Below are 15,852 nucleotides of genomic sequence, written 5' to 3'. Positions count from 1 at the left end.
GTTGGAGAGAGAAAGAGAGAGAGACAAAGAGAAAGAAATGGGAGGATCTCATGGAAACAGAAGGAAAGCCAAAAGGTAGAGGCTGTGGATCAAGGGGAGGGCAAATGGAGATGCTGGGGAATGAAACTGACCAAATTCTGTTATGTACAAATATGTCACAATGAATCCCATTGTTCTATATAATTATGTGCCAATAAAAGTTTTAAAAATTTTTTTCCCATTCTGTCCCCTTGATGTAAGTTTTTAAGCTGCTTGAAGAGCACCCCATTACCTGCTTCCCCTTGATTAGAGTATCTTCTGAGATCCTTGGTGGGGAGAGAGAACTTGAAAATCTGTTACAGCTGGCCCAAAGGGTCCTGTTCACCATGGGAGTCTAATCTTTAGGTATTTTATTGACCCTGAATGTTGAATTGCCATATTCATTTGCTATGACACAGATATTTAGGTCTCTTAGGCTCTGTAGATTATGATTGTAATAATAAAACACTTCTTTGTTCAACACACTCATCCTAAAAATAATTACTGATATAGAGGATATAAAGAATGAAGAAAGGGGCAAAATTGGGGATAACTCCTTAGGTTTTGGTTGAGCAGCAGGGTGAGTGGGGTGCCATTTACAGATGTAGGAGACTGAGGAAAGGGGAGAGAATTCAAGAATTCTGGCTGGCCTTGGGACATGAGATGTCCAAGTCTGAGATGGCTATTAAACCTCAAAATGGTAATTAAGTTGAAAATGGGAGTCAGAAGGACTAGAGAGGGGTCTAGACTGGAATTTGAAAAATAGTAGCTTATAGACAGGTATTAAAACAAAGAGCCACTGGGCATGGTGATGCATGCCTGTAATCCTAGTGGCTCCCTAGGCTGAGGCAGGAGGATCATGAGTTCAATGCCAGCCTCAGCAAAATCGAGACACTAAGCAACTCGGTGAGACCCTGTCTCTAAATAAAATACATAATAGGGCTGGGGATGTGGCTTAGCGGCCCATGCTCCTGAGTTCAATCCCACCCCCCCCCCAACAATAAAATAAAATAAAAAATAAAACAAAGAGCCAGGATGAGACGACCTACCCAAGGAGAGGGAGAATGAAATGTAAAGAAAGTTACATTTGAAAAAGGTAATGAAATGTAAAAAAGAGAAAAGGGCCAAAGATTGATCTCAAGGACCCTGCAAACATGCTGAATTTTGGGTGAAGAGAAAGAGCCTCCAAAGAAATGGCTGAGAAGTGGCCAATGAGTGATTGGAAATTAGGAGATGAAGTACCAAACAAGACACAAGAAGAAATAAAATTGATGCTTATTATTTGAGGATTATGTATTTAGTAGTAGGCATTAAAACTAATTGGTAAGTCCAAAGTTAAAAAAAAAAATTGATCTGCCCAATGCACATCTTCCCAGCTGAGGTCCACAGAGTAATATTCTGCCTTTTTGTTTCAGCTCTATTACTATAAAAAAGTATAATTTTCATGGTCTATTTCTAACAATAAGGATAATTTTCAGGCTTTTCTAATTTTTGTGCTTTTTGTTGGTGATTTTTCCGTTTGTAATGACTCCAAGAATCAGGATGAAGTGCTGTCTAGTGTTCCAAAGTGCAAGAAGTTCGTGAGGTGCCCTGTGGAGAAGGTGTGTTAGATAGGCTTCATCCAGGGATGGGTTGCAGTGCTGTTGACTGTGAGTTCAAGGTCACTGAATCACTAAAGTGTCTTTAAACAAAGACATACATAAAATTAGGTTACTAATTGATTAGTTGATGAAACATATGTGACCAAAGGCTCATAGAACCTAACCTATATTTCTTCAAAGAGTAATAATGTCTAGTATTTGCAAATTCAATGTTCCTAGTGAGTTTGTTAGGACACAACTACTGCAAATAATAAAAATCAACTATATGGGGCTGGGGATGTGGCTCAAGCGTGCGGCCTGGGTTCGATCCTCAGCACCACATACAAACAAAGATGTTGTGTCTGCCAAGAACTAAAAAAGAAATAAATATTAAAAAAATTCTCTCTCTCTCTCTCTCTCTCTCTCTTTAAAAAAAAAAGAATCAACTATAAGTACTTTCTAATAAGAATCACTGTTCAAGGACAGTATAGAGCAGTACAAGTTTAATAAAAAGTGAAGAAGAACATTGGTTTTAAAGTCAAATAAAAAGAAGAAATACAAAATTTGTGTACTGAAAACTGTAATGCATTACTGTGAAAATTTCAAAAGATCTAAATTAAAGAGGAGACACATCCATGTTCATGGATTGGAAAACTGAATATTGTCAAAATGACAATTCTCTGTAAATTGATCTATAAATTCAATGCAATTCTGCAAAGAAAAAAAAAAACCCTAGTAGTTTTTTGTTTGTTTTTTGGTAAACATTGACAAGGTGATTCTAAAAGTTCTGTAGAAATAAAGGTAAGATACCTTTATTCAGAATAGTGAGAATAATTTTCAAAAAGAACAAAGTTGGGAGACTTATACTTTCTGATTTTACTTATTTATTTAAACTGTAAAAGTATGGTAATCAAAATAGTATGGTACTGACATAATGATATACACATTAATAAAGGCAACAGAAATGAGATAATAGAAACTAGCCTTTACATTTATGGACCGTTGATTTTTAGCAAAGGTACCAAGGCAATATGGTAGAGAAGGAATATCTTTTTTAAGAAATGATGCTGAAACAACTGGATAGTCACATGTGAAAAAGATGAAGTTAGACCCTTACCTCACACCTTTCACAAAAATTAACTTGAAATGGATCACAGATGTAAGTATAACTTCTAGAAGAAAGTAATAGAAAATCTTTATGACTTTGGGTTAGGCAAAGCATTTTAAAATCTAAAACCAAATCCATAAAAAGAAAAAACTTGATGAATTAGAATTCATCAAAATTTAAGACTTTTGTGTCCCAAAAGAAACCTTTAAGAAGATGAAAAGCAGTCTTTCAAGATGGTGGACTAGAGGAGGTTGCTTTCCTGGCTACTCTGTGGCATGAAACCAAGAAAGCAGACAGGCAGCCTCTTAGCAAGGTGGGTGAACAACAACAACAACAAAAGCAAGGGAGGCTGGGGATATAGCTCAGTTGGTAGAGTGCTTGCCTCACATGCCCTGGGTTCAATCCCCAACACCACATACTCACACACAGAAAAAAAAATACAAGGAAAGGGACTTTGTTGGAATTTAATACTGGATATTCAAAGCATAATGGGACTCAGGAGGTTGGATATAATAAAATAAGGAAGAAATTCCCAGTAGTACAGCTGCTGCCATGGCCAAGCCAGAAGTATCAGCCAGAGTGATCCCTCTGTGAGCAAAATAGAAGGATAAGGGAACTAAAAGAACATGCATTTTTAGGAGGCCCGAGACATTTCTGGGTTTGGATCCTTTAGAGATCAAGGACATTGTGGAATAAAATGAAAGGCGCCCTGCACAATAGCCTTGTGTGGGAAAGAAGCCACCATCTCTTCAGGCGATACATGGAGGACAAAGGAAGGAACCATTTTGCAGTCATGGTGTGGGGGCCAGAAGCTGAGGGAGCCAATTCCTGGAAAACCTGAGCTTGGCCCAAGATACAGACCCAGTAAACACACTGCACAACATAGGGTATGCTTAAGTGACCAAGAGAAAATCAAACATGGAGAGAGGTTTACATAGGGGAAAACTAGTTGTGGAAAACCACCTGGCTCTACCCTTCCTCATCCACTCTGCCTGCTTGCAGGACTGGCTGGGACAGACTAGTCTGCTGGGAGTTTGGAAGTGTGAGGGCAGGAAAGATTAAATCTGGAGACTGAACCCAAGACTAGGAAGTGGGGGGATGGGTCTCAGGTGACATAGGGGGCTACGAATTGGCTTCTCTACCACAAGAGTGAAACCCAGGGGATCCAGTGTGGACCTCCCCCATGTACAGTCTTCTACTAAGGACTGGCAATCAGTGGGCCCTGGAGGTGTGCTGATTTAAAATCTCCAAACCAATTGGCATTTAGGGAAAAGCCTGGCACCCACCTAAGCCTAAATTCTGCCTCTATAAATTCCACCAGTTCCACCTATGTGATTACCTCTCCCACTCAAGCAATCCAGAGGATGGAGCATCACACTCCAGATACCCCCACCTAAATGTGCTGAGAAGAGAAGCTGAGAATCTTTGGAACTTCAATGGAAAGAATTCTTTAACTTTTCATCAAGATTTCTCTCTCTCTGTCTTTCTCTCTCTCTTTTTGTTTCCCTTCTTTGTTTAATTGTGACCTTAATGGTACATGGACATTTATACATACTCATAGGTTTTCTTCTATTTATAGCATTTTGAAGCCATTTATTTTTCATAGATCAGGTTTTTATAAACTAGGATGTTTGATTTGTATATTTTAATTTTGTTTTGTGTTCTTTCATTTTAATTTAAAAATTTTTTAAATTTTATTTTCTATATATTTTTTCTCTTATCTATTTACCTTGATTCTCTTTCTCTCTTTTCTTCCACTAACAGCCAATCTTTATTGTTCTCTCTTATTATACTCTTCCTTCAGTTTTTTCCCTCCTCTCTTTTCTCCTCCTCCCTTATATTCATCATATCCTATATCACTTCTGTTCTTTTCCTGCCCATGATTTAAAATTGTCAACCCTATTGCAAACTTGCTGTTTTTATTGCAGGTAATAAGTGATCATATCATTTCTGTTTATTGTAATATTTAATAATGTAGATAACATAGTAGAAACTATTTGGTTTAATATGGTATATTTTTTGCATTGGTTGTTATTTTTTTTTTTTATCTGCTCTGAAACAGTGAGGTATTGCAAACTTTAGGGACACTATAAGTCTACAGGGTAGAACTCTCCTGCCTCAGGTCCATATTGTTAGATGGATAGACACACAAACACTATGAAAAATCAAGGGAATAAATTGCCCCAAACAAATCAAATACTCCAATAACATAATTTATTGACACCACAGTGGAAGAAATGTCAGAAAAGGGGTCTAGAATGTACATAATTAAACTGATCCTCAAACTAAAGGATGGTACAAAGAGTAAAATCAAGGAGAGAAAATACAGGAGGTAAAAGATTGCATAAATAAAGAGATAGAGATTCTAAAAAAAGACAAAGCAGAAATCCTTGAAATGAAGGCATCAATACAACAAATTAAAAATTCAATTGAAAGTATCACCAACAGACTAGATGAATTAGAAGATAGTTTTAGGAAATGAAGACAAAATATATGATCTGGAAAACAAATTTGACCATGGAGGAAAGATGTTAAAAGACCATGAACAGAACTTCCAAGAAATATGGGATAACCTGAAAAGACCAAATTTAAGATTTATTGGAATAGATAAAGGCTCCAATATACAAATGAAAGGAATGCATAATCTTTCCAATGAAATAATTTCAACATTTTCCAAACCTAAAGAATGAAATGGAAAATCAAATACAGGACGCTTTCAGGATCTCTAACATACAAAATTACAAAAGACTCACGCCAAGGCACATTATTCTGAAAATGCCTAGCACACAGAATAAGAATAAAATTCTAAAGGCTTCCAGAGGAAAACAAGTAACATTTAGAGAGAGACCAATTTGGATCTCAACTGATTTTTCAACCTAGACACTTCAAGTTAAGAGGTTTTGAAATAATATACACCAAACTCTGCAAGAAAATAGATGCCAATCAAGAATACTATATCCAACAAAATTAAGCTTCAGAATTTATGATGAAATAAAACCTTCCATGATGAAACAATTTAAAAGCTAGAAAATGTTAGACAGCCTGCCCTTAAAATATACTCATAGGCATTTCATGAAGAAGAAATGAAAAATAAAAGTGAAAACCAGCCAAGGGAGGAACTACCCTAAAAGAACAAGAAATTGATGGAGAAACAAATTCAAATTAAAAACCAGAAATAATTAAAAATGACAAGGAGTAAAAGTCATTCCTCAATGAAACATTGAATGTAAATGGCCTAAAGTCATCAATCAAAAGAAAAGACTGGAAGATTGGATTAAAAACAAGACCCAACAATATGCTGTCTCCAAGAGACTCACCTCATAGGCAAAGACATTCACAGACTCAAGATAAAATGATGAATAAAAACATATCTTTCATGTGGATCTTATAAATAAATAGGGATTTAGATCCTCATATCTGTTAAAGTGGACTTCAAGCCAAAGTTAATCAGGAGAGAAAAATTAAGGCCATTTCATTCTGCTTAAGGGAACTCTATATCAAAAAGAAATACCAACCTTAAATATTTATACCCCAAATAATGGAGCATCTATGTACATCAAACAAACCCTTCTCAATTTCAGAAGAAACTGTACTATAGTATAATAATACCGAGTGACATTAACACTACTCTCTCACCACTGGATAGATCCTCCAAACAAAAACTAAATAAAGACACTAAAGAACTAAAAATACAATTAATAATTTAGATTTAAGAGACACATATAGAATATTTCATTCACCAGTGACTGAATACACTTTCTTCTCAGTAGCACATGGATCCTTCTCTAAGATAGACCATAATTTAGGCCACAAAGCAACTCTTAGGAAATAAAAAAAAAAATAGGGATAATACCTTGCATCCTATCATATCACAATGCAATAAAATTAAATACCAATGATAAAATAAAGTTACTCTAATACCTGGAGACTAAATAATACACTATTGAATGATGAATGGACAGTAGAGGGTGGAGGGTGGAGTCAATTTTCCATCAGTCTGCAGCTCACAAACCACGAACAGATGGCCTTGGGGCAAGACCTAGGACCAAAAGTTCAGTCTCCACTGAGCCAGACAGACCCAGCAGTTTAGAGGACCACCAAGGGGTGTGTTGAAAAGAGGAAACTATCCCTGATAGGATTTCTGTGATGCAGATTCAAAATGGAGAGTAACAAAATGGACAGGAAGATACAGACAAAAAAGAGTCACATTTTTCTTAATGGACTCAGTCAGAAGGTGAGGAAGACCTGGAGGAGGGTTTTGCTAAATTATGTCTAGCTGTCCTGGCACACACCATTAAAATTCAGCTGCTCTCCTCTGGGAGAATGGAGTTCAATAATTACTCTGAACTGGCGGTCGCCATGCTAACACCTCTACAATGTGGCCTTAGAAGAGCGCAGGAAGTGGGGGAAGACATTACATATTTTCAGCTTTTTCCAGTCTTTGAGCAGATTAACAAACAAAACCAGCATGTCCACATGCACGCTGAAGTTCCTTTTAAGACTCTAAAGGAGCTCAAAAGCTCTTGCTATACCTATGGTCCAAACTCACCCTTTGTGCAAAGCCTACTTGATTTGTTATGCCATAAGCCTTTACCCCCAAATAACTGGATTTCTATGGCAAAATCTTGCCTTTCCGGGGGTTATTATCTCCCTTGGTGATCTCACTAGACTGATTATTGTACTGAGCAGGTTGAGAGGAACAGAAGGCAAAGCTTTGATGCCCCTTTGGAAATGTTAACGGGAACTGGGGAATTTGCAGACCTATAGAGACAATTAAATTATGATCTAGCCATTTGTAATCAGATCACTGCATGTGCCAAAAGGGCGTGGCATGAGATATCTTCCTGGGATCAATCTAAATTGGATTTAGTCTTAATCTGACTAAATTAAACAGGGATCAGAAGAACAATTCTCTGATTTCGTGGTGTGCCTGTTACCAGGCAGCGAACAGATTCATCAGAAACTCAAAGTCCGCTGGGTTCATAGTCAAACAGCTAGCACTTGAAACCGCCAATAAAGTTTGTCAGGACATCCTCCTCCGACCCCATTGGAAGAAAGGGACAGTTCCTGAATTTATTTGCCTTTGTGTGGATGTTGGTCTAGCACAATTACAAGGTTTTACGCTCGCTGTGGCTTTAAAACAGGTACTCCAGCCCCAATCACAGAGACGTCATTCTCCAGGGCAGTGTTTCAATTGTGGTAGGACTGGGCATTTGGCACAGGACTGCGAATCTCGGCACAATAGGGCAGAGACCTCCTCTGATTTACGCCGCTGGCACTCCCGCACAAAAAGCAGCATGGTAAGGGGAGATGGGAACAGGTATGGTGTTGTTCCACCTCCTTTGGGCCGTGGCCAACCCCAGGCCCTAAAAACCCTGGGGGCTCTGCAGTTTGCAGGGGAAGAGGAGTCAGAGTCACAGGTTCTGATGTCATCACAGGTGGCCATAGCGGATTGTCATTATTACCAGTCACCTCCATCCAGAGGATAGTTTTATGACCAGCCATGGTAGTAAATTTAACACCTGAATGGGACCACAGCAAATTTCTACTGGAATCCATAGGCCATTACCCCCCAGGTACCATATGCCTAATTTTGGGACAAAATAATTTAAAAGAGGGAATTCAGGTAATACCAGGGTTATTGATTCAGATTTTAGAGATTAAAATCACTGTGTAATCAGAAAATGCCATTCAGCTCTCTACCAAAGACGTACTGGCACAGTTAGGACTGTTAGTTCTGTCTTGTTGTTACACAGACAGCCCGCTTTAGACTTCAACTTCTGGGTCCCTGGACTGAGTGTACAGGGCTAAATTAATCTGGCAGGAGTGCCCCTTACTGGAACTTAAAATCAATCTTAAAACATTTCAAGATACTGGGGCAGATAAATCTGTTTTATCTCATATATTTTGGGCAAAAAGCTGGCCTTTACATATTGCTCCTGCCAATTTAGAGGGCATAGAACAGATATTTCAACCTGCTCAGAGTGCCCGGTATGGGGTAGAGATATTTTAAGCAGTTTAGGATTATTATTAGTAACTACAAATTCTCTCATGTTATTTGAAGGACTTAATCAAGGACTTACTCCTAGGGAAATTTACAGAAGGGGTACCTACCTATTAACCAATCTTCCCAACAGAGATTAATTAATGCACTCAACCAAAATTTTTGGTAGGGGCCCTGACTTTTTCCCTGACCCAAAGAAGAGCAGAAAAAATTGATTGGCTCACAGAAGAGCCAATCTGGGTTATTTAGTGGCCTCTAACAGGGGAAAAACTTAAAATAACCCACATGTTAGTTGAGGAACAACTTCAGGCTGGTCATTCAGAGCCTATGCTCAGCCCTTGGAATACACCCGTCTTTGTAATTAAGAAAAAATCTGGTAGTTGGAGATTATTACAAGACCTTAGAGCTATTAATCGTGTTATAGAGCCCATAGAGGAGTGTTACAATCTGGGCATTCTTCTCCTACAGCTATTCCTTTAGATTATTATTTGATAGTAGTAGATTTAAAAGATTCTTTTTTTTCTATACCTTTTCACCCAGATGACTGTAAAAAGTTTGCCTTTAGTGTCCCAGCAATTAATTTTAAAGAATCAGTTAAAAGATATTGCTGGAAAGTGTTGCCTCAGGGAATTTGTAACAGTCCTACCCTATGTGAAAATTTTATGGCACAGGCTATCACGCCTATGAGAGAAAAATTCCCTGATGCATATATTATTCATTTTATGGATAACATACTTTTAGCTCATGCTAATTCAAATGTACTCTTAAAATTTTTTGCCCAATTAGAGACTTCACTCACAGCAATGGGTTTCTGCATTGCACTTGAGAAGGTGCAAGACATCTCCTTTTCAATATCTAGGTTATGTGATTGAAGAACATACAATCTGTCCTCAAAACTTACAAATAAGAATCAAGGAGCTGCACACCCTTAATGATTTTCAAAAATTATTAGGAGATATTAATTGGCTGAGGCCATCTTTAAAGCTAACTACTTCAGATTTAAGTCCTTTATTCCAGATATTACAGGGAGGTCCTTCTCCAACTTCTCATCAGCTCAAAGCAGAAGCAAGAACAGCTATGAGGAAAATTGAAATTGCTATTAAGAATGCTCAGTTTACTAGAATTAATCCAAAAGAGCCTATATATTTATTAATATTTTCAACTGCTTATGCCTCTACAGGGGTTATATGGCAGACATTGGGAGTTATTGAGTGAATTCATTTAGCCTACTCTCCTCAAAAGTCATTAACTTCTTTTCATGATTTTATTGCTCAATTAGCGATAAAAGGCAGAACAAGAATTTTACAGCTATTTGGATCAGTACCTAATATTATAATCATTCCATTTTCTGCTCAACAGAATTATTGGCTTTTTCAAACTTCTAATACTGGGCAAGTAGCTTTTGCTAATTTTCCTGGTCAGACAGTCATTATCATTGTGATAAAATTATTCAATTTGCATTGGTAACTTCATTCATATTTCCAGGATTGTACGTGCACAACCAATAGATGGTGCACTAACAGTATTCACTGATGGCTCATGCTTAGGTACAGCAGGTTTTTATAGTCATGCTCATACATAGATAATACAAACCTCATATGCTTCTGCCCAATTAGCAGAACTTCAAGCTCTCATTTGTGTTTAAGTGATTTTGCAAATGAGCCCATCAATATTTATTCTGACAGCATATATGCAGTTGGAGTTACAAAAAATATTGAAACTTCAATTATTGGGTATACATCATCACAAGAGTTATTCAATTTATTTCATATCCCACAAAGGACAGTACAAATGTGAAAGCACCCATGTTTTATAGGCCACATATGGGCCCATACTAATCTTCTAGGGCCTCTAACATTAGGTAATGATAAGATTGATAAATTGGTTGCTGTTTGTCAGAAAATGTCTTTGTATGACTGTGCACAAGCTTCATATTCTTTGCATCATCAAAATGCTTTTAGTTTACATAAAAAATTTAATATTACTAGAGAATAGGCTCGTCAAATTGTACGTCACTGCCCCCAATGGGTTATACACATTCCATCTTTACCATGGGGTATTCCCTGCAGATTAAAACCAAATCAATTATGGCAAATGGATGTAACTCAGATTCCTCAATTTGGTAAACAATGTTATGTACATGTAAATGTAGATACTTATTCTAGATTTATCTTTGTTATAGCCTGTGCAAAAGAAAATACTCAACATGTTATCTCTCATTGTTTAGCTGCCTTTGCAGTATTAGGATGTCCTTTACAGATTAAAACTGATAATGCACCATCTTATGTAAGCCTTTCTTTTCAAAATTTTGCCAAGAGTTTCATATTGACCATAAGGGTTTCCTTATAACCCTCAAGGTCAAGCCATTGTAGAATGAGCTCATTTATCTATTAAGCTACAATTACAAAAACTAAAAGGGGGAGATAGGACTAGGACTCCCCAAAATAACCTTAATCATGCTCTGTTCATTTTAAATTTTCTAAATTGTGAACTCAGAAGGTTGCACTGCAGCTGAATGACACATGTCTTCCATGGCAACAGGCCCTTTAGGCCGAGTTTGGTGGAAGGACTTGCAGACCTGTCAGTGGAAAGGACCAGATCCAGTGATTATGTGGGGAAGAGGTCATGCTTGTATTTTCCCAGAAGGTGCTTTTCGTCCTATTTTGGTACCTCCATCAGGCATGGAGGACATAGAACCAATATTCAAATGACTGAAGATTGACCCAGAGATGCCAGACCTGACTTCCCTCAAAAAGAGGAACTCTTGAAGGAAGAGAAGAAGAAAGAGGGCTCATAGAGATTGAATGAGGAAGCTACGCTCATGGAAGGATCTGAGGAAATTGATGCTGCAGGCTGCACGAATGATTCAACAGCAAGGAAAAGTTAAATCTCTAACAAGGATGCTTGCTGCAATATTAGCTCTATTGAGCTGTCAGGTAAATGGGAATCAGGGAGAAACTTATTGGACATAAGATCCACCTTTAGTACACTCAGCAGTGTGGACTAGAAAATCTATCCCAGTATTTACTAATGACTTATATCTGATGGGATTATTTACAACACCCACATTACTCCCAATCATGTGACTGGATTTAATTATTCTGGCTATAGTGCTCAATTGTCTTGTGTTAGTCCCACAATAAACAGGCTGGCTGTCTAAAAGTGTCATTTAAGGAAAAGACAGTAGTTGGGAGACCTAGATCAACTAATTGTACAGTTCCTGGTGACTCAAAACCTTATATCAGATCAATTATTAAAATGGGACTTTCTCATAACAAACCAGTCATCTCGGCAGAACCTCCATGAATACTTCATTGTCCTAACCATTCTGCGATAGAAATCGGCACCTTTCCTATGTAGATAGATTGTATAAATACTTTTGCAGTACAACATAAGGTGTCTAGAAATAGTGGGTATATTTTGGATTGGTCTCCTAAAATTGACAAAAGGCAATTGCTCAAGGGTACTGCCATGACTCCCAGAGGATTTGTTAGTAACATCTTGACCTTCAGCGAAGGTGGCATTCAGAAAGATGTTTGGTGCTTAATTGCTGCCTCAGAATTCTTATGTTTTACTGACAAACCTTTACCAGACTTTGTAGACAAAAACTGTAAGAAAGGTTCCTGTTATGGCTTATGGGCCTGTGTTCAATCTCCTTACGTTTTAATTACTGGAAATGTAAAAGTTAAAAGGAAAGATGATAGATACCTTGTAACATGTAATAAATGGAATTTAACTACCTGTATCACTAGATATAATAGAGGGAAAGGAACACTGATTCTTTATCAGCCCTCTTTTGTCTTATTGTCAGCTAATATTTCAGAGCCATGATATGCTGATGCTGGTTTTCAAGTCTTACAACAAATACATGCCCAACTAGTGATACCTAAACGTGCTCTTGGTCTCTTAATAGTGGGAGTTGTTGCCTTAGTTTCCTTTATTGCTTCAATAGTCACAGCTGTATCTCAAAATATTCAACACACAAATTTTCTTAATAATCTGGCTCAGAATACTTTCAAGGCTCTTCATCATCAAATAAATATTGATACGAGGATTGAGATGAAGCTAAATGCCTTAGAGGCTACTGTCATAAATATTGGTAATGAACTTTGGCTGTCTAAAAGTGTCTATAAAATTCAAGGAAAGACTTAAATGTCATGCTAGCTATAAGTATGTGTGTGTTTCTGCTGCCAAATACAATGCTTCCCAATGGGATTGGGAGAAGATTAAAAACCATTTATTGGGTATTTGGCAAAATAATAATAACATCTTGGATCTTTTGGAGCTCCATCATCATATTCAAGATATACAAAAAGTAAGATTGAGTTTTTGGGTCCTACTTCTTTAGCTGATCAAATACTTAAAAAATTGAATGGCTTTAACCCTGGAAACATTCTTAAACATTCTTCATGGTATATCCTTATATTGTTCTCTTTGCTACTAATTCTCTCTTGAATTGTAATTGCAGGATGGCGAGCCTTCAAAACAGTGATTTCGGAACTTGAAATAGTAACCCATCACCTTCTTTTTCAAAGAAAGAAGGGGAAATATGTAGGGAGCCACTCTGAATGACTTGCTCCTTCCATCCTGAAGCAAGAGGCTTTGACCATCGCTACATTTTGTAGTGATCTGGGTGTTGTCCTGGTTCAGGAAGTTGAAGGTGTGTCTTCAGATGTAGGCATGTTGCCCCTTGGGTTGAACTACCCTCACCTGTCCCTTGTAACCTTGCCACTTCTGGCCTTTTTTGGATGGAACTTTCTAAGAACAAGTGTCCCCCCAATAAAAGCCCACTTCTGAATTTGCTTCTTCTCTCTCATCAGGCTCTCATGACTTTGTCTTGCTCTCCCATCTGGGGAGCCTGAGGCCGAGAATGGAGAAGCCATCCTGAAACTTGTTTAGAGGTACAGGGTGTGTCTGTGTTTTATTTGGTGTCTCTGGAAATTCACATGAGCAACCTTAAATTCAGCTGCCCACACAGGTCCGGGGCAGCAAACATGCTCAGTAAAGAAGCATCTTCCTAACCAATGCAATATGGGACAGAGTGAATAAATGTGAATAAAAACAGAATGTCTTTATAAGTTATTTTTATTCAGATTTTACTATTTTTATTCTGGATATAATTTATTATAATAATCTAAATAATTAGTTTCTAAAATTGGTCTGAACAAAACCTTACTCCTTACTTTTTTAACTATTTATTTATAGCATATAGCTTTTCAATTTTTAAATTTATAGAAATCTTTTCAATTTATGTAAATAGCATTTCCTACAAGGCTTTGAAAGAAAATAGTTTTTTTTTTTTTAAAGAAAGTCCTTTATCTTTGAGGACATGATCCTTCAGTTCTAGAAGGCAAAGTTGCTATAAAAATGCAAATTGTCATAACTTTTCTACTGATGACAATTTTCTCAAAGACACATGTGATCTGTATACTTTTCAAATAGAGGAAGAATTATTCACTAATTATGTTATAAATACCAAACAAAAGAGAAGAACTTATTTACTTTAATTGCTATTATATAAAATTAATAATCAGACTAATTTTTTTTACTATGTTTTATTGTAGTGTGGAATAGAGTGGCGGGCAGAGAGGGCATGCAGTATGATATCAACACTCCATTTGGACTTACATAGTCACGTCTTCATTCAGCTTCTCTTGAAACTGAGTACAGTTCTGAGAATTTGCTGTAAAAAAAAGTTTTTTTTTAAATTATAAAAGAAAGTAATTTTCAATTAGCCACACTATTTCATAGGTATTCCTCCAAACTAAACATAGAACTTTCTAGAGAAAATGTACTTCATGCCTAACATAGGCCTAGGATCATCTTATTTTCTATTCTTCAAACTAGTAGTTGAAATAATTATCTCTGCTCTCAAGAAATATTCATGCAATGTGTAAAAATACAAGGAAACACTAACAATGTAGCTCATATTCAGGAAGAATTCTTTAGGACTCCTCTAATCAGGCAACAGTCAGGAAAGCAACAGTAACATAACTCCCTATTCCTACTTGAGATCATACATTTAGAATTCAGTGTGATACACCCCAAATGATTTAGAAAGTTCAAGAAAAGCCAGAACTCATGTGGAAGTTCTAGAACTAGTAGTCATGGAAAATCCTGAAAGGAAACTCACTGAAATATGTGGGGTTACAACTAGGATAGTCACATAATAAACCCATGTTTCAAATAATCCTTCGGTTACAAGTCTTTCATGTAAATTTTTAGTAAAACATAGTTCTAGTAAAATATTCTAGTAGAAAATACTTCATATATATTGTAAAAAATTCGTTGTACAATAATGTTATACCATGGTCCTGACTTTACCAACAACACAAATGTGGTCAATATTCACTGCCATAATTTTAGTGTTTAAAACTCTATAATCAACATTATAAAGGCATCATGACTTTTCATATCTTATATAGTCATAACACTATTCCCTAAAATAATGTCTATGAATTTATTTATATGGAAATTATTATTTCTCCCTTATTCTGTTTGTGGAATTGTGGGAAGAAAAATTTTTGAAGCAGGCTTTTCAAAAATAATAGAATTGACATGGTAGAAGTGAAGATTTTAAAACCTAGTAAAAAATGTTAATGAGATTTAACTGAGCTAATGAATAGAATAAACATTATTTCTAAGATGGTATCACAATGACATCAAAATAACAAAATCTAATTTTGGATACTGTATTAATAGAGATAATATGTAAAGAAATTCAGCTCTGGCACCAAAATGAACACCCAGTGAATGATGGTTATTATACACGTTTCATTTATAGGAGAAAATAATCATATTATTGTCCTAGGAAATCAATGTTAATAAATAATAAAGTTATTATTAAAGGGTTTAATAATCTGTTATAATATACCAATAATATCACAAATGTATATAAATCCTTATCAAAACTGCTTTTATGATTATCATATTTGCTAAAATTCACCGAAGCAATATCAGTCAGGATGCATTGCCAGTTGCTGTACAAGGCTTGTAAGGCAATCAATTATAGAATACCTCTAACAAAAGGAGCACCCTCAAGCGACTGCCCTCTGTTGCTAGGTTTACCACTCACTCATTCATATAGTTGGCAATCAATACATTTTTCTTAGTGAACTGTTGGGTCCTTCCAAATGACAATT

At 36.6% G+C, this 15,852-nt stretch overlaps 1 protein-coding gene across 1 annotated transcript in view; it reads right to left on the bottom strand.

The window, feature by feature from the left end:
• The window catches only part of Abcb5 (ATP binding cassette subfamily B member 5), a 130,285-nt gene that overhangs the window by 98,433 nt on the left and 16,000 nt on the right, over window positions 1-15,852 (bottom strand). The window contains 1 exon segment of the mRNA XM_058585314.1: window positions 14,339-14,393. Within this exon segment, the coding sequence (XP_058441297.1) occupies window positions 14,339-14,393 (55 nt within the window).

The sequence above is a fragment of the Marmota monax genome, unplaced genomic scaffold (assembly GCF_021218885.2).
Source record: "Marmota monax isolate L192 unplaced genomic scaffold, Marmota_monax_Labrador192_F-V1.1 WCK01_AAM20220418_F8-fsc00057, whole genome shotgun sequence".
NCBI classification, from domain to species: domain Eukaryota; kingdom Metazoa; phylum Chordata; class Mammalia; order Rodentia; family Sciuridae; genus Marmota; species Marmota monax.
Note: the sequence above shows the minus strand (reverse complement) of the source record. Positions and strands in the feature narration are given on the sequence as shown.